The 22,264-nt window shown below is 47.6% G+C and overlaps 1 protein-coding gene across 1 annotated transcript in view; it reads right to left on the reverse strand.

Annotated features, from left to right (window-relative positions):
• The window catches only part of ADAM12 (ADAM metallopeptidase domain 12), a 394,035-nt gene that overhangs the window by 123,908 nt on the left and 247,863 nt on the right, over positions 1-22,264 (reverse strand). Inside the window, exons 4-5 of the mRNA XM_070781066.1 lie at positions 20,408-20,486; positions 3,875-3,951 (exon numbers count right to left, since the gene is read on the reverse strand). Coding sequence (XP_070637167.1) covers positions 3,875-3,951; positions 20,408-20,486 — 156 coding nt within the window. The remainder of the gene's footprint in view (positions 1-3,874; positions 3,952-20,407; positions 20,487-22,264) is intronic.

The following is a 22,264-nucleotide window of genomic DNA, read 5'->3' on the forward strand; positions in this document are numbered from 1 at the left end:
AAGATTTTTTTTTTTTTTTAAATAAACTTTGGACTGGCTAGAATTAAATTTCACTGCCCTCCTGATGGCCTGGGGACAGCACATTGATTCCACCAGCATTTATTGAGCATTTATAATGTGCCAGGTTCTAGGCAGTACCAGGGTGGGCCCAGGGCCCTGCCTTTCTAGCAGATAGGACAGCACAGGCAAGGCCATCTCCACGTGCCTGACTTTTCAGTCCCTTAGACCACTGTGGCCTGGGTCATTTAGGTTGAGCTGTGAGACCTGGAGAACCCACATCCACCTGCATTGGCAAGCACTCAAGTCTGGCTTCGAGGTACCAGGGAGGCCAGCAACCCCACAGCATCTTCACCCCACAGCAACCCTTCACTCCTGGTCCTGCAGGAGGGCTGAGCCTCATTTCCCAGCTCTAGTCTTGCTCCCTCCATCTTGCTTTCTTCCTAAGATCCTTTGTTCACTTTCTCAACTGAGATTTCTGGTCGACTTCTTCAAAGGGATCAATTCAATTTAGTTGTTGTTCAGTCGCTCAGTCATGTCCGACTCTTTGCAACCCCATGGACTGCAGCACACCAGGCCTCCCTGTCCATCACCATCTCCTGGAGTTTATTCAAACTCATGTCCATCAAGTCGGTGATGCCATCCAACCATCTCATCCTCTGTCGTCCCCTTCTCCTCCTGCCTTCAATCTTCCCCAGCATCAGGGTCTTTTTAATGAGTCGGCTCTTCACATCAGGTGGCCAAAATATTGGAGCTTTAGCTTCAGTGTCAATCCTTCCAATGAATATTTAAGACTGATTTCCTTTAGCACTGACTGGTTTGATCTCCTTGCTGTCCAAGGGACTCTCAAGAGTCTTCTCCAGCACCACAGTTCAAAAGCATCAATTTTTTGGCACTCAGCCTTCTTTATGGTCCAACTCTCTCATCCATACATGACTCCTGGGAAAAGCATAGCTTTGACTATACAATAGGCTCTCAGCACATCTTAGATGTGGGAGGCAGCATGAGATAGTTTCAAAAATTCAATTAAACAAAAATACTCAGATGTGAGCTTATTTGCTAATTGAATAAGTACACACATTGCTGTGTTCATTTAATGTTTTGTATGTATTTTAGGTATGTAATATAAAGTTTACTGCACTAAATTTTATATAATGAAATCGACTATAACACAAAATGCAGGAATACTTCTTGCCTCCCAACACTATTGAAAAATAGTCCATCAACTTATTTTTCAAAAGATAGAGTTGACTAGTGCTATGGTCCGTGGGATCAGAAATAACCATTATAATGAAAGTAATCATTTTGTGAGCGTGTGCATATCTATGCTCAGGTATTGTAAACCCCACTTAAAAATGCATCTGTCATTACAACAAATGCCTGGTTTACAGCTCTACCAGCCTCCTCATCTATCTTGTGAATGCTTTTCCTTATGTCTGTTCAAGCAAAAAGGTGGTTCCTTAAGAAATGAAGCCTAATTTTAACCGTCCTGCCTACAGGGGATGGGAAGACTCTGAGCCCCCGAGACTCCTTGTACCAGATTTCTGAGCAGGAACTGAGAGGTGGGGAGCGAGAGAACAAGGAGACATGGCGAGAGACAGTTGCTTCCCTCCAGGATCTCACGCTCTCTCTGGCCAGGGTGGTGTCTGTGAATCAAATCAGGACACGGGGACACGGCTGTGTGGATGCTCCAGTGGGAGGGAGCCAGGGCTGGACATCTGTTCCATCACAAAACACAGCCGCTGAGCTTCTCTCGGGGGCGAGGGCAGCATCCTCTCCCCACCATTGGAACAGTTTGCTACTTGTGCCCGACAGTGCTGTGGAGCATCCGTTGGTCATGGGGATACTCCTGGGCTAGGGCCTCGGGAGCAGGGGATGAGGCACGCAGCAGCAAGTGCAAACAAGAGAGAGACCAGGAGAACCAGGAACACTGCGCTGAAACCGTGCTAAGGAGGGCAGGGCATCTTGGGGAGACATACGATACGGTACAAAACTAACTTACGGCCTGAACTTCCCGTTTGACTTGGAGTCCTTACAAAGGAAGGATAAGCTCCATGGCTGAGCTCGTTGTTATGACCTATTTTCCACATTGGACTTCATTCCCTCCATTAAAGAGCTGTTTCCTCTTTAATCCCCCTGTCTACTGGGATCTCCAGGCCTTTCTCTCTCCTTATCTGTCCCCCTTCGAGACTCAAGTGAAGAAGGATGACTTGTTTGCTTCCTCCCTCTCTTCTCTCTTCCAGGACGGAGCTCTCCCTGCCTGCCCATCTTTTGATCAGCCCTTTTTGAAGCAAAGCAGGATGTTCCTTCTCTGCAGGACTGTAATCTGCTGGGCTCTAATTAATGCGTCCCTCAGGACTCTCGACTTTTCCTCCACATTCCTAGCTCTGAATGTATTCTGGGGTCACACCATATTTCACTTGATTTTTAATCCCTATTTTCTTTCTCAAACTCTCCCAGGCTGGTGCTACTCCAGTTGCTTTTGTATCCCCCCTTGCAATTGATTCTTCCGCCAGGGAGCAGTTGATCGAATACAGCTTTGTCTCCGGTCTGATTCTCCCCTCGCAAGATCACAGAGTTGACTGCATAACTCCGGAATTTCTCTGTTGACGCACGGTCTGCTGCTTTTGCAGTAACAGCACAAAGATCTGGGAAGCTGACATTCTTCGGAGCACCATCTCCACGCAGTGAGCTCTGTCAGGCTTCCCACCCAGCCTTGGTGGTCGACCCCAGATGCCGCAACACTTGTTCCCCTGACTTTCCCCGAAACTCCAGCCACAAGTATGTCACAGGATCCCTCTGCCAAACTGTGGTCTGTGCCAGGTACCCACAGGAGGGAACGATCTCCAGGTGCCGGAGACAGGAGGTGGGCCGCTGCGACTCAGCCCCTCTGGGGAAGCTGGTCAGAGAGGTGGACCCCTCTGTGTGGGGCCCTGACAGTTACCTGCACCTTTGGGGGGATGGGCCCCGGATGAAGGATGTGGAGTAGAGAGGCAGCAGCAAGGCCAAGCACAGCGGGTGGACCTGTCCTATTTAAATATTACTCAGAATGCTCTGTCTACCCAGTCCTTCATCTTCATGATTTAAACCTAGTTAGTTAATATCACCAGAGAAGGCAATGGCACCCCACTCCAGTACTCTTGCCTGGAGAATCCCATGGATGGAGGAGCCTGGTGGGCTGCAGTCCATGGGGTGGCTAAGAGTCAGACACGACTGAGCGCCTTCACTTTCACTTTTCACTTTCATGCATTGGAGAAGGAAATGACAACCCACTCCAGTGTTCTTGCCTGGAGAATCCCAGGGATGGGGGAGCCTGGTGGGCTGCCGTCTATGGGGTCCCACAGAGTTGGACATGACTGTAGCGACTTAGCAGCAGCAGCAGCAGCTAATATCACTGGTTTGGCCACACCTGTCCTTGGCTCACCTGCATCTGTGCTCAGTCAGTTGCTTGCTTTGTCTCCTAGTGAGAAGAGGCCCTTTTCATTTTTATGAAGCAAGCAGTTGAAATGCAGATACCTAAAGTCCTTTTTTTTTTTTTTTTTAACACCAGAAATTGTTTAGCATGGAGCCACATGGACAAAAGATAGTCTCCAAATCCTTAGATGCTGGAAAGCAGCCAATGTACAGGCCTGAGGATGACCTTGAAAGAGGGGCAGCCAAGGAAGGCACACTGCAGTGGGGGGGTTGCAGTGGGGACAGACGGGGTGGTCCTGAGGAGGTGGGGGGCATGGGGCTTTCAAGTTTTCACAAGAGGACTCCTGGGTCCTGTGGAGGCGAGGCCCACCCACTGCTGTATTCCTTTAGAGCGACTGGAGAAGGGGGGTGGTCCGCGGTAGCTGTGCTTAAGAGCAGAGTTGTCACCATCAAGGTCACTTACCTGAGACCAGAACAAGTGCTGAGACTGACCGCCGATCCGGAAGAGCCTTGCACACGTCCATGATAATAACAGTGACCCTGAAAAGACGAGACAGCCACTCAGTCACGATGCCGTCCTGCCCACTCACAATAAAACCACCGTCTCCAACCACCTTGCTTTCAGCAATGGAATTCCCTTTGGCATAAGATATTGAACCAGCGGTCTTAATGTTTCATGCCAGCCCCTCGTGACCCAGCCAGGATCCATGGCAGGAATATCTGATTTGCTTAAGAGATTATCAGGAGGGTCTTTAATCGCATCCTGGCTTCATTTTCATCTCTCTGAAACCCTTCAGGAAAGCCCTGATGCAGAAGGTTTGACACAGTCCAGCAGCTGAACAAATCACATGGCCATTGCCATTTCCCACTCATGTAAATTGTCTTTTGTAATGAGACGAGGAACCGTATGGGGTATTTAAGCACACTGTGAAATGCAATAAAGTGAGGCCTAAATCTATGACTTAGGAAAACAGAAAAGGAGATGGGAGGAAGGCGGGGTGAGGAGACAGAGAGGGTTCCTGGATGAATTGCCCAACTGAGAGCAGAGAGGCTCTCCTAGCAGGAGAGAAAAATAAGAAGGTCTTCTGAGGCAAAAATCCCTGGGTGACGTGCCTGCAAGATTCAATTTCTTTAATCATGTCACTTGCCAAAAGAAATCACAGCATGGACACCTCCTCAGTGAAGACAGATACCTGTCCGGAATCAAGGTTAATTTTATCGTTGAACAAAGGTTTCGTTGCAGCCCCAATTAAGTGGCTGGCTGGCTAAGTGCACTCAGCGCTCCTCATTGAAGGCATCCAAAGTCCACCGGTGTGTGGTCCCCAGCAGTGGGCTGCGTCTTCCAAGGGGCAGGGGAAGTGGGCGCTGGAGTTTCAGCCTCAGCACACAGCTCCTTCGGTCAGGGACTCACTTTTCCAGGGCAGGGCTGGGTGTCCCGTTGTCCTGCCTGATAGAGACAACGTTCCAAAGACCACCTTGACCGTGCTAAGCAAGGGGACTGGAGGAGACTGGGTGGCCAGGGAAATCTGATGATACCGTGAGAAAGGGGCCACGATGATCTCTTTGTCAATGAATCGAGGACAAACTTTTGGGATCATCTGAAAGGCAGGAGATGGGAGTGCTGCAGGGCACTTGTTCTTTGGACTTTCTCTTGTGGATTCTGGAAGTCCTTTACATATTCAGGATACTGACACTTTGCCTGTTACTCTGTAAGAAACGTCTTTTTACCTGACTCACGGTATCTTTTGTTGTACAGACTTTCCAGTTCTCCTAAAGTCAAATTGATACACCTTGGGTATTACTTTAGATGGCTTTCTTCAAGGTTATTCAGATGTCCTCTCTTGTTTTCTTCTGTTTCTATAGTCTGAGGATTAGCTCTTTAAATTGGAATTTTTTCTTGTGTAGGTGTGACATTGCACTCTAACTTGCCCCATGAACCAAGAGCCAGCTGTCCTTCACCACCATGTTCTGTTCTCTGTTCCGCCTCTGTTCTCTGGGCTAGACCACTGAGGCAGACCTCTCTCAGTCCATTCCTGAGCTGTCACCACACTGTTTTCATTCCTATTTTTCTATAGGAACATTTTGATATCAGAGCAAGTTCTCTCTTTGGATTGTGATTCCTTTCACGTACCATAAAATCACCCTTTTAAAAGCATGCTATTTCGGGCATTACGGCCTTCACAATGTTGTGCCAGCATCACATCTAATTCCAAAACATTTTCATCATCCACAGAAACCTCGCACCCATTAGCAGGCACTTCCACTACGCCCCACCCCCAGCAACCACTAAACTACTTCCTGTCTCTACGAATCTGCCTCTTCTGTTCATTTCATGTAAGTGGAATTGTACATAATGTGGCCTTTTGTGTTTGACTTCCTTCACTTAGCATAATGTTATCAAGGTCCATTCACATTGTAGCATTGAAATGAGTATTGGTACTTCATTCCTTTTCATTGCTGAATAAAATGACATTGTGTACTTAGTCGTGTCTGACTCTTTGTGACCCCATGGACTGTAGCCTGCCAGGCTTCTCTGTCCATGGGATTTCCCAGGCAAGAATACTAGGGTGGGTTGACATTTCCTCCTCCAGGTAATCTTCCTGACCCAGGGACTGAACTCAAGTCTCCAGCATTGGTAGGCAGATTTTTTTTTTTTTCTATTGAGCCACCAGGGAAGCCCAAAATGATGTTGTAGGGATATACCAAATTTTGTTTTCCCATTCAACACTTGATGGGAATTTGGTTTGTTTCCACTTTCTAGCTGTTTTGAATAGTGCTGCCATGAACATGTGCCTACAAGTTTTAGTGTGGACATGCTTTTTGGTTCTCTTGGGTATATACTGTGGTAGGTATATGGTTACAAATGGGTAGGTGGGATTGCTAGATTTTATGGTGACTCTGTCAACATTGTGAAGCACTGCTGAACTTTTTTTCCAAGCAGCTGAACCATTTTGCATTCTTGGAGTGTGGGAGGAATGTGCAAACTTCGCATCCTTGGAGTGTGGGAGGAATGTGCAAACTTCGCATCCTTGCCCACACATGCTATTGTCTACGCTGTTGATTACGTCCATCCTAGTGTATGTGAAGTAGTATCTCTCTGTGGTTTTGATTTTCATAATGACTTAAAATGTTGAACATCCTTTTTTGGCTGTGCTGCACGGCATGTGGGATCCTGGTTTCCCAACCAGGGATAGAACCCGCACCCCCTGTACTGGGAGCTCAGAGTCCTAACACCCGGACCGCCAGGGAGGTCCCCGAACATCCTTTCATATGCTTATTGGCCACTGGTCTATCTTCTCTGGAGAAATGTCTACTCAAATCCTTTCCCTGCTTTTTAACTGGGTTTCTGTCTTTTCATTGTTGAGCTGAAAGAGTTCTTTATGTAACCTGGATACTAGACCTTATGTGATTTGAAAATACTTTCTCCCACTTTGTGTGTTGTTTTCTCACTTTCTTGATGTATTTTGAAGCACAAAAGTGGATCACTTTGATGAGGTCCAAACTCTCTATTTTTTAACTTATTTGCTTATGCTTTAGGTCCCATATCTGATAGACCCTTACCCAACCTAAGGTGATGAAGACTTATTTTTAAGAGTTCTGCAGGTTTAGCTCTTGCATTTAGATATTTGATTCACTTTGAATTAATTTTCATACATGCTTAAAGTAGGGGTCCATTTTCATTCTTCTGCATGTGGATATCCAGATGCCCTGAACCATTTTTTAGAAATCTATTACTTCCCTAATTTGTCTTGGCAACCTTGCTGAGAGTGAGTTTTCTTTTGATTCTATTTTTCTTCAAAAGTTTCTACACTATTATAGGCTATTTTCTCTCTCAGGTGAATTTTAGAATCAAATTTTAAGCTCTGCAATAATCCTTTGAGTTTTCAGCTTGACTTCTTAGAATGTATGGGTCGGTTAGTCAGGATTTGTAGTTTTCAAATAATGAGCTTTTCTATTCACATACATGGTATTTCTCTTCATACAATAAAGCCATTTTTTGCACCCTTTGATCTAGTTTTAGAATTTTTTTGGATGGCTTTGGAAAGTTTTCATTAGGTTTATGTCTAGGTATTGTATAGATTTATTGATATCTCAAATAGGATCTTTTTTTCTATTTCATCTTATGCGTGGTTATTTTTAGTGTAAAGGAAAGCTTTTTTATTTTTTAAAGTTGATCTTGTAGCAGACATTGCTGTTGGGCCATCTTATCAGCTTAATAGTTTGTGGCATATCTTGGATTTTTATATTGTCGGTTAAACCTACCACAAACAATGAAAGCTTTGGGGGGCTCCTTTTGGACCCCCATACACTGTAGAGGAGTGGGGTGCCTCGTGTCCAGGGACAGAGGTGGGATGGGGAACCACCCAGAGGGGGAGCATATGCACAAAGATGGGTGATGGGGGAGAAGGACAGTTGAGGGAGAGCGTGCTAGAGGACTGGCTTGGCTAGAGGATTCAGGCACAGACGTAGGCTCACTGCCCTTCTCCGCCCCCCCTGGCAAGAACATCCTTTTCAAACAGCACATGGCTCGGGAAGGGGTGCGTGAAGGGCAGCGATGGGGCACCCTGCATCCAGCCAGGCCACAGGCATCCAGGCAGCCCACGGGGGACCCTTGCTACCAGTCTGCCTCTTCAGTTTCCATGGCAAGTAAGTTTTAAAAGGCTCCATGGACTGCCCCTCCCTCACCCAGGTAACTCTAGCTTTGGGTAGAGTTGGGAGTTATAACAATTCTAGAAACATGGGGAGATTGTGCAACTGGAATGCAATGCCCCAGGGCATCAGGGGGGTGTGGTCCCCTCTGCACAGGGTTGGGGTGGGGTTCAGTCCTGGGCACCCAGCAGGCATGTTGGAGCTGAGACGACTCAGAAGGTGAAGCAACCCAGCTGGTGTTCCGTTTAGGCTGCCTGGGGAACCAGCATCACTCAGCTTTCACCTACTTTTTTTGAGAGTCCTGTGCCTGAAATCATTTGCTCCCTTTTAGAGAACTGTGAAATACTGCTATCAGAAATCAAGTATTGGTTAAAAAATTAAAACCCAATTGGTGACAATAGTCTATAATGACTGACCTTTGTAATTTCAAACTCATTTATTCTCAGTCTCAATTTACTTTTTAATAGATTACTTATCAAATGTACTTTCAAATTAAATACTCACAAATATAAGCTCATTAAAGCATGAGCTGAGAACAAATTAGTATAAAATTAATTTTCAGTTCAACAACGAGGATGAAGCATTGCTTATCAAAGAGGAGGGAGCACATCCCAGCTCTTGTACACTGGCCCTTAAACAACTCCAACTCTTAGTCAGTGCCAGAGTTAACACCTCATTTCTAGCTCTAACACGGCTTTCTGTTCACCTTCAGACAGTTGACTAGCAAGTCCATCTCTCACTCTTGACTTTTACTAGAACTCCAAACTCCAGATCCTCCATGACAATTACAATCTCATGAATTTCTTTTTTTAAAAACATGATTAACTAAATGTGATTGCATATTTATAAGGTAGTAAGTCATCATACAGGGCTTCCCTGGTGGCACAGTGGTAAAGAAGCCGCCTGTCAATGCAGGAGACCTGGGTTCGACCCCTGGGTCAGGAAGATTCCCCTGGAGAAGGACACAGTCTCTTCAGTATTCTTGCCTGGGAAATCCCATGGACAGAGGAGCCTGGTGGGCTATGGTTCATGGGTTCACAAAGAGTCAGACATGGCTTAGCAACTAAACAACAAGTCATCATACAGACAAATTGACAAACCAGAGACAGACTCATCACACTAGGTGACACGAAATTGGTTGGGGAATTTGGCTCTGGGGAGTGGAGGTTTGGGGGGCTTTATGCCCTTTGGCATGGACAGGGAGGCCTGGTGTGCTGCGGTTCATGGGGTCGCAAAGAGTCGGACATGACTGAGCGACTGAACTGAACTGAACTGATGCCCTTTGGCGGTGGCCCAGGTCGAGGGAAAAGTGCAGGCAGCATCACATGGGGGCCAGCAGTGTCCACTCAGCAAGGTCTCCAGGGGAGCGTGTGTCCCCATATCTGAGAGCCAGGCTGCCTCCCTTGGACTGATGCCAAGAGGCAGGAACCAGCCAGGCTGCGTAGATTTGCAAACACATGGACTGTTGGACCCAGATGTAGACACACGTGTGAGGGACACAGGCATCCGTCATGTCTTGTAGGTGCCCCCAGGCCTGCTGGTTCAGTCGATCACAACAATTACCCCTGAAAACCTGCCATTCAGTTGCCTCCAGAGAGTCAAGCTGTGTGTCTCTTTCTATCACACTCGTGTCTCTAAACAACAAGACATCATCCTGTTTGCATAGTCGTCTTGGCCCAGTTCTGCTGATCCAATACATTCTCTTTCTACCAACAAAACATAACACAGAAAATTGTCCCAAACATGCACAACCACAAAATTACATCTTTTCCTCTACAAAACCTCTAACCATGTATTTTATATACTTATTACTTAACCTAATGCATTTCCCCCTCCTCCAGTAAAATAAATTCTCCTTCTGTTTAATACTATCAATCAAATATAATAGCAGGGAGGAGGAATATGGAATAAGAAACCCTGAGCTTGAAAATAGTAGCCCTCAACTCCATGTAGTATGGGAAGTAAAATAAAAATTCTGTTACCCAACTCTCAGCGGACTAGAAAGAAAGGAATGTTATCTGCTAAACTGCTAACAAAAGTGGGCTGACGTTGGGATTAAAAAGGTCCTGTGAGCAAACAAATTCCATGAAGGAGTGAGTTGAGCAAAAATGATTCGCAACGTTCTTTTCCCTGGGAACTGGGTGGGGCCTCCCCCGCCGCATGCAATGTGACCAACTGTCTCGATTTAGCGTTTGGATCACACTGTGTTCCACCTGGGAGGGAACTTCCGGCTCTTAAAGGTCGACCTTCCTTGAACAGATGCAGAAACCGAGTCCCTGACTGATTAAATAACTGTCTCATGTCACAGAGCTGGTTCATGGCAGAAGAGGGAAGAAAAACCAAGCCTCTCAACCCCAGGCCAGACAGCTTCCCTCCATGGCTTGCTGCTATGAACATGTGCCCTCATGAAGAAAACTGATCCCCCAAAATCCACACCTGGATGGAATGCTTTCTCAAGCACAGCTGGGCCTCATCCCCACATCACTCAGGGAATCCGAGGAAAGTTAAGTCATTTCCAAACGCAGAAAGATCTGCAGATGGGAGGGCGTGACAGTGAGTGAGTGTGTACTCACACGGGCATGTCTGTGTGTGCACAGGTTGCTCCACTGTGGTCCAGTCTTCCCTCACTTGTACAGACCTTCAGGCCTCCACAAACCAAGTGTTTGCTTGAGACTAAAACAAGGTGAGAGTGCATTCGAGCAAAGGAAAAGTGACCTTGCAGCCCTGTGTGTTTCTGAAGTGGAGATATTATGCTTTCCCCTGGAGGCTTCCCTTGGAGATTCCCAGGTGGCGCTACTGGTAAAGAACCCGCCTGCCGATGCAGGAGACATAAGCCATGCAGGTTTGATCCCTGGGTGGGGAACTCCCTGGAGGAGGGCATGGCAATTTGCTCCAGTGTTCTTGCCTGGAGAATCCCTTGTGGGCTACAGTCCATGGTGTCCCAAAAAGTCGGACACGACTGAAGTGACTTAGCATGCACACTTTCCCCTGAGAGTGTATTGGACAGATTGTTGAGAAGTCAGCACACCCATGCTCTCTGGCCCATGTCTGCCCCATCTTTAACCATCTCTGCCCTCAGATATAATAATCGCTGCTCCCAGCTCTAAATCATCTCTGCCCCCAACTCTAGCAAGTACCATGTCCATTTAAAAGACTAGGAAGGACCAACCTCAGGGCCATCACATTACTGTTTGGTGCTGGAACTCAGCACTAGAGGATGCAGCTTACAAAACTGTGCTCACAGTCTTTGAGACCACCCTGCAGACTCAGCCTGGAAACAGTGTCTGCAATAGTGAGAACGCTGAATCGACCCAGAGCTGGAAGTCTTATGGTTTGAGACGCCGCCTCCATTTCTAATTTGTGAAATGGGATTGAGACTTGCTGCCCAGGGTCTTAGGGATCAAATAAATCTGTGAAATGTGTGTCACTGTCACTGATCTGGGATATGACAACATGTATTTAAACCCATTATGCTTTAAGCACTGGGTTCTGCCTGTCTAGTTCCCTCTGTGCTGGGTCCCAGGGGCTCAGCGTCATTTTGCTGAATGAATAAATGAACACGTGCAGGAGAAGCTGACCCCTGAGAAAGCAGAGGGTGTGATTTTCTCACACTCCTGCACTAGCTCCTAACTCCCAGCTCCCAACCTTCTTGGCAGTCGTGCAGAACTTTGTGTGGATGGATGAACAGGAGTCAGAGGGGCATGGCAGGAGGTGGTGTGGAGGAGCTGAGGCCAGTGGCCCCTCATGCAGACACACACCTGCAGAGCCCAGCTCCGGACATAGCTCACGGACCCCTTTCTTGCCCACAGCTCCCTTTCTCCTTCCATCATCCTGATACCTGAAGGACCTCAGAAGAATAGATGGTTCAGGGGGGTTAAGAGAGGCTGTGAATCCATCATCAAAGCGGAGCAGTGGCTACCACGGGCTCGCTCCTCTAGAAGCCTGTGTGTCTGGTTCATATTCACGTTCCCAGCTGGTTCAAGGCTCGGGCTCAGATTTCAGCCCGGCAGCCTCCCTCCCTGCCTGCCATCCCAACCTCTACACCCCCTGCTTCCACACCGAAGGCTGTCCTAGCCCCCTCTCTCCTGAGAGAAGGTGAGTCAGCACACCTGGGGTGCTGGTGGAGACGCAGTGCACTTTCCACACGGATTTGGCTCTGCCATTGCCTAGCTCCTAAAGCATCTTTGTCACGGATTCATCATGTCCCCTGTGGTCAGATGGCATGTTCCTCGAGGATGGGGACCGTGTCCCCTCCATCCTGCACAGCACTGTGGGGCACTGGGGCTTCCTCAGTTCCCATGGGCTTCAGAGCAGGGCACTCAGCAAATTCCCAGAGGGCTCCTGGTCTCTCCCTGTATCCCAGGACAGCAGGCGAGCCGAGCATCTTCTCCCCTCCTTCAGATGCATGTGCCAGGTATCTCTCTTCACAGCAAATACCAGCCCATTCCTGAAGTTGCCTCACTACAGTTTTATAGACCGAATTCCATGACAGAAGCACCACGGCCAGGGAGTTAGAACAGACCCCTGTGTTTGCATCATAGTGGTTAGGAGCTCAGATCCTAGACTCAGGTTGTGTGAATTTGAATCCTTACTAGCTGGGAGCTTGGTCTGCCTACTGAAGCCCTCTGTGTCTCAGATTATTCAGCTGGGTATACAAATAACATATTGGGAGTGTCAAACAACCAAGGACACATAAAGCCCTTGGCACAATGCCTGGCATAGTGTTGGTGCTTATTCCATGTCACCGTGGGCACTCAAGAACATTTGTTGTTGAGAGAGTGTGTGTGTGTGAATGAATGAGTGAATTCATGTATGAAAAGGTAGGGCGTGTCACCATCATGGGATTCCCATAGGAAGACTGGTCTCAGAATTTTGGACTTGCGGACCGGGGAGGGATCGAGGGAGGGACCGATGATCTGGGAGGATCAAAATACGAGTGAAACAGGGCATGGCATAAATAGAAGGATGTTCTAGAAGGATCATGTAGGCAGCAGTGGCAGCTGGAATACACGTAGGAGAGATGAAAAGCAGGGAGAAGTTTCAGGTGGCCAGAACATCTTCCAGCTGAGAAGTGAGGAGCTGGGCTGCAGCTGCTGCAGGGTCAGTGGATCAGGGAGGAGGGATAAGACGGCCGTGAAGGTGGAAAGCACTTTGGGACATGGTGAGGACCTGAGGGGAGGAGGGGGTGTCTAGTGCCTCATCAATGAGACGACAGAGCAGCCTCGGAGACACAGGCAAGCCTGGAAGAGCTGATGAATTAGATGTGCGGTGAGTATACACATGGTAGGGAAACAAATTCCATTTTAAATCATTTTTTTAAAGAATTTGATAACAAACCTAGCTCATTTCCTTATGAGATGGAAATGGTCTCTGTCTCTCCTCCTACCCCCAGAACCATCTTTCACCCTCTTCAGATGCTCTCTAGCTGAGATGAAAAGTGGCTGACTCCCTAATAAACTCCCTAATAAATAAACACCACTTCCAAGCCAATGGTGGAAGATTCTACTCCTTTTGATGGGAAACACATTTGCCATGGAAGTGAATGGATGTCACTCAAACAATACTTTGAATCAAAATACGGGATTTCATGCCTTTCTAATGGTTCAGCCTCAGTTAACACTGATGGGCTCTTTTGGACGTCTTGTATAGCAAGTGGTTTCGTAGATTTTTCCCAAGAGAAATGTATATAACAAATGGAGCCCTTCTGGGTATTGCTCAGGTGCAGAAGCTCAAATCTTTTTCCTTCTCCCCATCTCCATGCCCCTGGCCTGCCATCTCCTCCTACCCTGGCTCTGGGCTCATCCATGAGAGCCAGCTGCCTGACCTTGCCGAATCTCTGCTCTCGCCCTTCTGATGACCTCCACACTGCAGCCAGTGGCGTCTTCCAAAGCCTATCCCTGGTTATGACAACCCCTGGGTTGACACCTTTTAGTAGCTTCCCCATCTTCCTCTCTGACAACCAGACTGTCCCCTTGGCCTTGAAATCCTACCTATTGTGGCCCCTGTCAAATTACAGGCAATTCCCCACCTCCAGGTAAAACTTGGCATCAGCCAGAAATGTCCTTCCCTTCCCCATCCCCTGGGTCATGCTTCCTCAACCTTCGCATCTTGGTTGACATGGCCCTTCTTCCATGAAGCCTTCCACGATTCCTTAGACTAGATTAGGCCCTTAGCCTGTCCTTCGGTGCACTCAGCACAGATTTTAATTCAGTCTGTGATTCTTAGAATTATGTCAGTCTCCACCCTCTAGCCCCGTGTGGGTTCTCTTGTCTGTTTTTATGCTCTGTGGCAGCCATGGGGCCTGGCACTGGGAAGGTGCTTTGTTAACACGCACAGAACAGAAGGATATGTTTGGACCTAAGTGCTGACAACACGTAGGAGACTTTCTGGAGGCCCATCCTGGCCTTCCCCAGAGCTGACTTTTGGGGTGTAAACAGCAGGCCCATCCTGGCCTCCCCAGAGCTGACTTTCGGGGTGTAAACAGCATAAACGTCACATGCATTGTCTCCCACAAGAGATAGTGTAGGACGCAATTTCCTTAGATGTGGCCAGCAAAGGTTTGAGCCACAGATATTTTGTCCTGTCTGAACAACAGAGAGAGAAAAGACAAGGGACCAATTCCAAAATTAAATCAGCCACTAGTCTGCCTGTCAACCAGCTTATACTGATTGTTGAGAGATTAAATTTGAGAAAGAAAGATGCTAGCCAAAAAGTGGTTCTTATTTTATATATAATTTTAAATTTAGTGAAATTCACTGTGTGCTGACTTGGGGGGAAAGTGGGGTGAGTCAGCACATTTCTCCTTGTTTCCCAGCCTGATTCAATAGAAACAAAACCCCCAAAGCTGCATCCTTGTCTCTCCACCCACCCTCCCCACCCCTACCCCTACGAAAGACAATAGGAGGCTATGAGTTCCCTGAGAGGGTTTCTGCTGGAAGGACAGGCTGTCGAGGCCTGCGGGTTTTCTTTAAGCAAATGAAACAGTTCACTCATCAGAACTGTACTCCAAGGAGTGGGGGAAGGTGGGTGTTGGACAAAGGGAAAAGTCATTGTTGTGTAATTATAAAAGCAACATATGCTTATTGTTTCTGGAGGTTTGGACATGCCATTTCACCCAGCCTCCAGCTGTTTCTTCTATTGTATACAGATTCGAAGAGTCCAATGCAGATCAAAACACACTATGAATTTGTGTGTGTGTGTGCATGTGTGTGTGTGTGTGTGTGTGTGAGTGTGTGTGTATGCTCAGTCGTGTTAGACTCTTTGCGACCCCATGGACTGTAGCTCATCAGGCACCTCTGTCCATGGGGATTCTCTAGGCAAGAGTACCGGAGTGGGCTGCCATTTCCTTCTCCAGGGATCTTCCTGATGCAGCGATTGAATCCGCACCTCTTGCATTGGAAGGTGGATTCTTACCACTTGTGTGCCACACTATGAGGTTACCTACCTCTGAAAGAGTGGTTTCTGGTACATTCCATCAAAGGACACAACTTAGGTCAGGGCATAAGTGAGCCTTCCTTCTATCTCTAAGCCTTATCTCCATAGGGTAGCTTATTCTTGCTAGCCAAGCCTGGGGGGGACCCATCTTCGGGAGGCTGGGGCCACAGAAGACCATTGTTTGGAATATTCCTCAGAGGGACGGGCCAGGCTTACCCACCCTTGGCTGAGGGAAGACAGTAAGGCTGGCCTCCTGGCCATTCCAAGGCAGGGACCCCACTCCCACCCCAGTCAGCAGGGACCAGAGGTTGCCAGGGCCTGCCCACTCCTGCCCTCCTTGCCCTGAGAAGATGCTTCCACGGGGAGAAATGAGGGATTAGATGCAGAGGGGAGGTGTTTGCCTGTCTGCACAGTTACCTCGTGAAAAGATGAGGAGGAGGAGAAAGGAACTCCCTGTCCACACCCACTACACACACTCATAACAAATAGAAAACTACAGAGTTGCCACCAGACAGAGACAACCACGATCAACATTCCAGCACCTTGGGTCCAGGGTGCTTTCTGAGATGCCTGGATTTACAGTCATCAGCAAGCCAAGTTCCATACACCCCGGCAGTGGATGGACCCTTGTTTATCAAGTCCCCTATTTCTTCTCTCTTATCACATTTCTTCCCAAAAAGAGATAAAAAAACCAAAAATGCCTGAGAATAGGGAATGAGTCAGGGAGCTGGAGATACAAAACAAGAAACTATGAAAATTAACTTGGAAGCATATCTTAAAGCCGGAGGATGGTCTGCATTCGACCAGCACTTCCACCATCTACCAGTGACATTTGGAGGACTCCAGCCTATTGTCAAGTATTTCTAGAATCTCTTTTTTTTCTGCTTTTAATTGGAACAACAATTTATTCTGTAAGGAAAGCCGTCATGTTAACTCTAAAAGCATATTTTAAATGACATTGTCTTAGGAGACAAAAAGAGAGAGAGAGAGAAAGAAAGTCAGGTGAATGCATGCCTGTGCATGCTCCATTGCTCGGCTCTTTGTGACCCCATGGACCGTACGCACAGTGGTCTTCTGTCCCTGGGATTTTCCAGGCAAGAATACCAGCATGGGTTGCTACTTGCCCCTCCCAAGGGAAGTCAGTGCACCAGCAACTACTTGTATCTGAGATGGGCCCTCCTCTTTTGCGGTCCCCACACTTGTCTTGGATTTCAGGCTCATACACCTGTCTCCCCACTGAACACCTTCACTTGACTGTCCTGCCACAAACTCAACAGGGACAAACCTGTGTTCACTGTGCCCTCTGCCTTCTAAAACCAACAGCTGCTCCTTCAGGATGCCACTGAGAAGCCACTTACCCGTCTTAAGCAGGAGGGATTTTAGTTTTCCTTAGTTTCTTTAGAGGTTTCTTTAGTTTTCTTTCCACCCCCTTGTGTTTTCACTCTGGAATTTTTATTGGGCCTAGGTTCTGTTCTCTTTAAAATATTTCAGACTTTTCTCCAACTTTTCCATCATCTCGCATTCCTGAAGGTGCTAGCATTCCTGAAGGTGCTAATTCTCTCCTTTTCCTTGTCACTTATGCTGGATTTTGCTAATTATGTGTTCCGTCATTTTGACTTTGGGTTATCTTTAATAATATTCTTCTTCCTTTTTGTTTTTGACATGGGAACTTTATGTAATCTGGCTGTATAAATATCCCTTGGTTCAGTTCAGTCGCTCAGTTGTGTCCAATTTTTTACGACCCCATGGACTGCAGCACTCCAGACCTTCCTGTCCTTCACCATCTCCTGGAGTCTGCTCAAACTCATGTCCATTGAGTTGGTGATGCCATCCAACCATCCCATCCTCTGTCGTCCCCTTCTCCTCCCGCCTTCAATCTTTCCCAGCATCAGGGTCTTTTCCAATGAGTCAGTTCTTCGCATCAGGTGGCGAATTGGAATTTTGACTTTAGTATCAGTCCTTCCAATGAATATTCAGGACTGATTTCCTTGAGGATTGACTGGTTGGATCTCCTTGCAGCCCAAGGGACTCTCAAGAGTCTTCCCCAACACTACAGTTCAAAGCCCAAGGGACTCTCAAGAGTCTTCCCCAACACTACAGTTCAAAAGCATCAATTCTTTGGGGCTGCTGTCTATGGGGTCGCACAGAGTTGGACACGACTGAAGCAACGTAGCAGCAGCAGCAGCAGCAGCTTTCTTTATAGTCCAACTCTCACATCCATACATGACTACTGGAAAAACCCATAGCTTTGACTAGACGCACCTTTGTCAGCAAAGTAATGTCTCTGCTTTTTAATATGCTGTCTAGGTTGGTCACAGAAATATCCCTGCTGCTGCTGCAGCTGCTAAGTCACTTCAGTTGTGTTCGACTGTGTGCGACCCCATGGACTGCAGCCTACCAGGCTTCTCCGTCCATGGGATTCTCCAGGCAAGAACACTGGAGTGGGTTGCCATTTCCCTCTCCAATGCATGAAAGTGGAAAGTGAAAGTGAAGTTGCTCAGTGGTGTCTGACTCTTAGCGACCCCATGGACTGCAGCCTACCAGGCTCCTCCATCCATGGGTTTTTCTGGGCAACAGTACTGGAGTGGGGTGCCATTGCCTTCTCCGAAATATCCCTAGAGAACTATTTTCAGTTGGCTTCAGCTTGGCCCCAGGGGATCCAGCACAGCTGACTTGGGACCACTTTTGAGGTCAGTACACTGAATGGGAGTCCCATCCCTATGCTGGTTTTAGAATTTGGGCACCAGTCCACCCTGTTTCAAATGTACAGTTTATAAGACCCGCTGGGCTTTCACTTTCTCTATTTTTTATGAAATTGTTGTTCACTCCAGGACACCTGGAGACAATTCTCTCTGTTTCCCCTTCTCTGGACTGGGGTTTTCCTTGTCCTTTTTTTTCACAGAGGAAGCACTTCTCTGGGGGCCTAACTTTTGTGGGATTCTCAATGCTTCTCTGATGGCTCAGTGGCTAAAGAATCCACTTGCAATGCAGGAGACAGAGAAGACGCGGGTTCGATCCCTGGGCTGGGAAGATTCCCTGGAGGAGGAAATGGCAACTCCCTCCAGTATTCTTGCCTGGAAAAGAGCCATGGACAGAGGAACCCGGTGGGCTACAGTCCATGGGGTCACAGAGTCGGACACGACTGAGGGACTGACACTTTCACTTTCAATTTCAGATGCCCACCTCTCTTGTCCCAACCCCCAAGCACTGAAGCACTGGGTCTCCTCTCTAAGTCCTGAATAGCCCACTGGGGTCCTATGACCTCAGTTCACCAGCCCAGTACTCTGAGCTTACATCCCTGCTTTGTTTCTTTTTTATTCCTTTTATTTTATTTTTTTTAACTTTTTATTTTTCACTCAAGTATAGCTGATTAACAATGTTGTGATAGTTTCCGATGGACTGCAAAGGGATTTAACCATACATACACCTGTATCCAATTTCCCCCAGATTCCCCTCATTCCCAGAGATTTATCTGACTCTCTCAAGCTTGCTCAGGCATGAATAAAAATTCTTATATGCCTTTTTTTTAACCCAAGGTTTTCAGGTGCTTTCTTTGGGCCTCAGTTCACTCTGTATACTCCTGGAAATCTGAAGGTAACGGGTTGGAAGTGCCAAACATGTGATAAAGAAAAGTGTTGGCATAATGCAGAGAAGGGAGAATTTGCTGCCTACGATGGAAAGCCTTTCAGTTCGTGTGTGTGTATGTGTGTTAGTCACTCAGTTGTGTCTGATTCTGTGACCCTATGGACTGTAGCCCACCAGGTTCCTCTGTCCATGGAATTCTCCAGGCAAGAATACTGGAGCCAGTTGCCATGTCCTCCTCCAGGGGGTCGTCTTGATCCAGGGATAGACCCAAGTCTCCTGCATTGCAGGCAGATTCTTTACCATCTGAGCTACCAGTTCAGTTCAATTCAGTTGCTCAGTCATGTCCGACTCTTTGTGACCCCAGGAACTGCAGCACGCCAGGCCTCCCTGTCCATCACCAACTCCCAGAGTTCACCCAAACCCATGTCCATCGAGTTGGTGATCCCATCCAACCATCTCATCCTCTCTTGTCCCCTTCTCCTCCTGCCCTCAATCTTTCCCAGCATCAGGGTCTTTTCAAATAAGTCAGCTCTTCGCATCTTTGGAAGTGCCAAACACGTGATAAAGAAAAGTGTTGGCATAATGCAGGTGGCCAACGTATTGGAGTTTCAGCTTCAACACCAGTCCTTCCAATGAACACCCAGGACTGAGCCACCAAGGGAGCCCTAAAATTATTCTTTTTAAAACAAACACCCATAGCTCTTTAAAACACGTAACCATCAGTCTTCAGAGGCAACAACTCTCTTTAATGCCCACATTCACACCTGGGGCTGAGCACAATAGACGTTTGTTACAGGAATAAACAAAATTAACACCCTAAGTTACACAGAAAACTTCAGATATCAGAAAAGCCAAGCGCCGATAAATGTCACATACCAGTAACAACCAAGATACAGGATCATAGCAATACGGCGGCTACATTTATGACAGGTTAAGCAGAGTCAGTTTTCCTTTGAATTTCTTTAAGGGTCTTACAAGTTTAACGCTGCCAAGTTCAGCCTGGGGATGACAGCTTTCTGAATCAACTCTCATTTGGGGTCGGTTTCCCGGAAGGATTTGCCTGGCTTAGCATCCCATCGTTTTTAGCAGGTGGATTCAATGTCAGCCTGCAATAAAGCTGTACCTTCAAGGACTGCCCTGGCACATACCTGGCCAAAGTCAAGTTTTTCTGGAGTTACAATGGAATGGCCAAACAGTAAGCGATGCCCAAGCTCTTCCGGGGTCTAACGGAAGGATCTGGGCAGGTGAATTTGCTGAGGATAAAACAGCTACGGAGTTTAAGCACAGATCTGATTGCATAGTATCCTGGTGTCCACGCAGGACTTACTGTGTAATTTCGGATGAGAGAGATGTCCGTGCCATCCTGTAGATAGTGGGTTTCCATGAAACTGCTGGCGATGAGACCTCTGTGGAAAAATAAAAACCACATAAACCTGAGTGTAGATTCGTGTTGACATGTTGCTCGTATCTAGGCTGGATGGCGGCAAGGGTCCAACTCCCTCCTCACTGTACAGATGACCCCATGAGGCTCCCTCAGGCCTTCAACCTATTCAGGTTATCCAGAGGAGAGCCAGGAGACTCAGCATGTGCTCTGAACTGCAGCCCCTATGGTACACGTGGTGCCCTCCTCCCCCTCCCATCTCAGTCCTCCAACTCAGGCAGGTGTGTGTACATACGTGCTCATGTGCACAAGTACACACACACATGCAACACTTGTATGAACAGCACATGTAGATTTTTTGTGTGATGAACATTCTTAGGATTTATTCTCTTAATAACTTACACATATAACATACAGCAGTATTCATTATAGTTGGCAGAAACTCAGAAGAGGCCCACCCTTCTGAAGTCACATGGCCTCGCTATCTAGAATCAGCAGCTAAGCTCCCCATCGGGAAACATCATTTTGGATCCACAATACTGGCCCGCTAATTCTCCCACAGGTGAGGGAGCCAGCTGTCAATATTAAAATGTCAAAGAAGTGTTTCATACAATGATGAAATGTTAGAAAGAGTGCTGTAGGCAGGGGGGGAAATGACCTTGGTCATACTGAAATACTGAATTTCTAAGATGAATTGGTTAGAGGAGCAAAAACCTCTAACTAAAATGGCCTGCGATCTACTAGACCTTCACTGAAGGCAGCAAAGCCTGAGTTTGCTTAGGTTTTAAACTATTCTGTGCTTTCTTCTGTCATACGTGCATTCTGTCCTTCTCAACATCGCCGCCACAAGTACTTCCTGTGCGCCTACTGCGTGCTGGGTACACTGCCCAGGGAGGTGACAGAGCACAGTACTGGGCGGGGAGGGCTGTCACAGAGGCAGGAACAGAGTCTTCCTGGCTGAACAGATGCACAGCAGGTGGAGCGCAGGGAAAAGGGAAGGCTTTACAGAGAGCAGAGGAGGAGTCTGCGGGCAAAACTGGGCTGGGAGGAGAACGGGGTTCCAGGCAGAGGAGAGCAAGGCCAGGAGACCCGAGGGTCTGGAATCTGGGTAGTCAGGTTGGTGGGAGGCAGGGAAAAGCTCTAAACACCTCTGCATTTTATCAGTCTGGGCACTAATGAGTTGTTGTGAGGTTGTTATGTCATGTCCAACTCTAATTGCAGTTGGTGATGGACAGGGAAGTCTACAGTCCATGGGGTTGCAAAAAGTCAGACACGACTGAGTGACTGAACTGAACTGATGCTTCTCTGTCCTTCACTGTCTCCCGGAGTTTGCTCAAACTCATGTCCATTGAGTCGGTGATGCCATCCAACCATCTCATCCTCTGTCACCCCCTTCTCCTTTTGCTTTCTCATAAATGGCACCCTACTCCAGTACTCTTGCCTGGAAAATCCCATGGACAGAGGAGCCTGGTAGGCTGCAGTCCATGCTAAGGGTTGGACACGACTGAGCAACTTCACTTTCACTTTTCACTTTCATGCATTGGAGAAGGAAATGGCAACCCACTCCCGTGTTCTTGCCTGGAGAATCCCAGGGATGGGGAAGCCTGGTGGGCTGCTGTCTATGGGGTCACACAGAGTCAGACACGACTGAAGCGACTTAGCAGCAGCAGCAAGTGGAGAGTGTTTTAAACACTGGACTCTGCAGGAGGTGACAACACAGTGACGATGCTGTCCAACCCTCCTGTCCAGGGAATGCATGTCACACTGCTCAGTTCTTCTGGGGTCACTCCACCCCCAGCCCCA

The sequence above is a fragment of the Bos indicus genome, chromosome 26 (assembly GCF_029378745.1).
Source record: "Bos indicus isolate NIAB-ARS_2022 breed Sahiwal x Tharparkar chromosome 26, NIAB-ARS_B.indTharparkar_mat_pri_1.0, whole genome shotgun sequence".
NCBI classification, from domain to species: Eukaryota; Metazoa; Chordata; class Mammalia; order Artiodactyla; family Bovidae; genus Bos; species Bos indicus.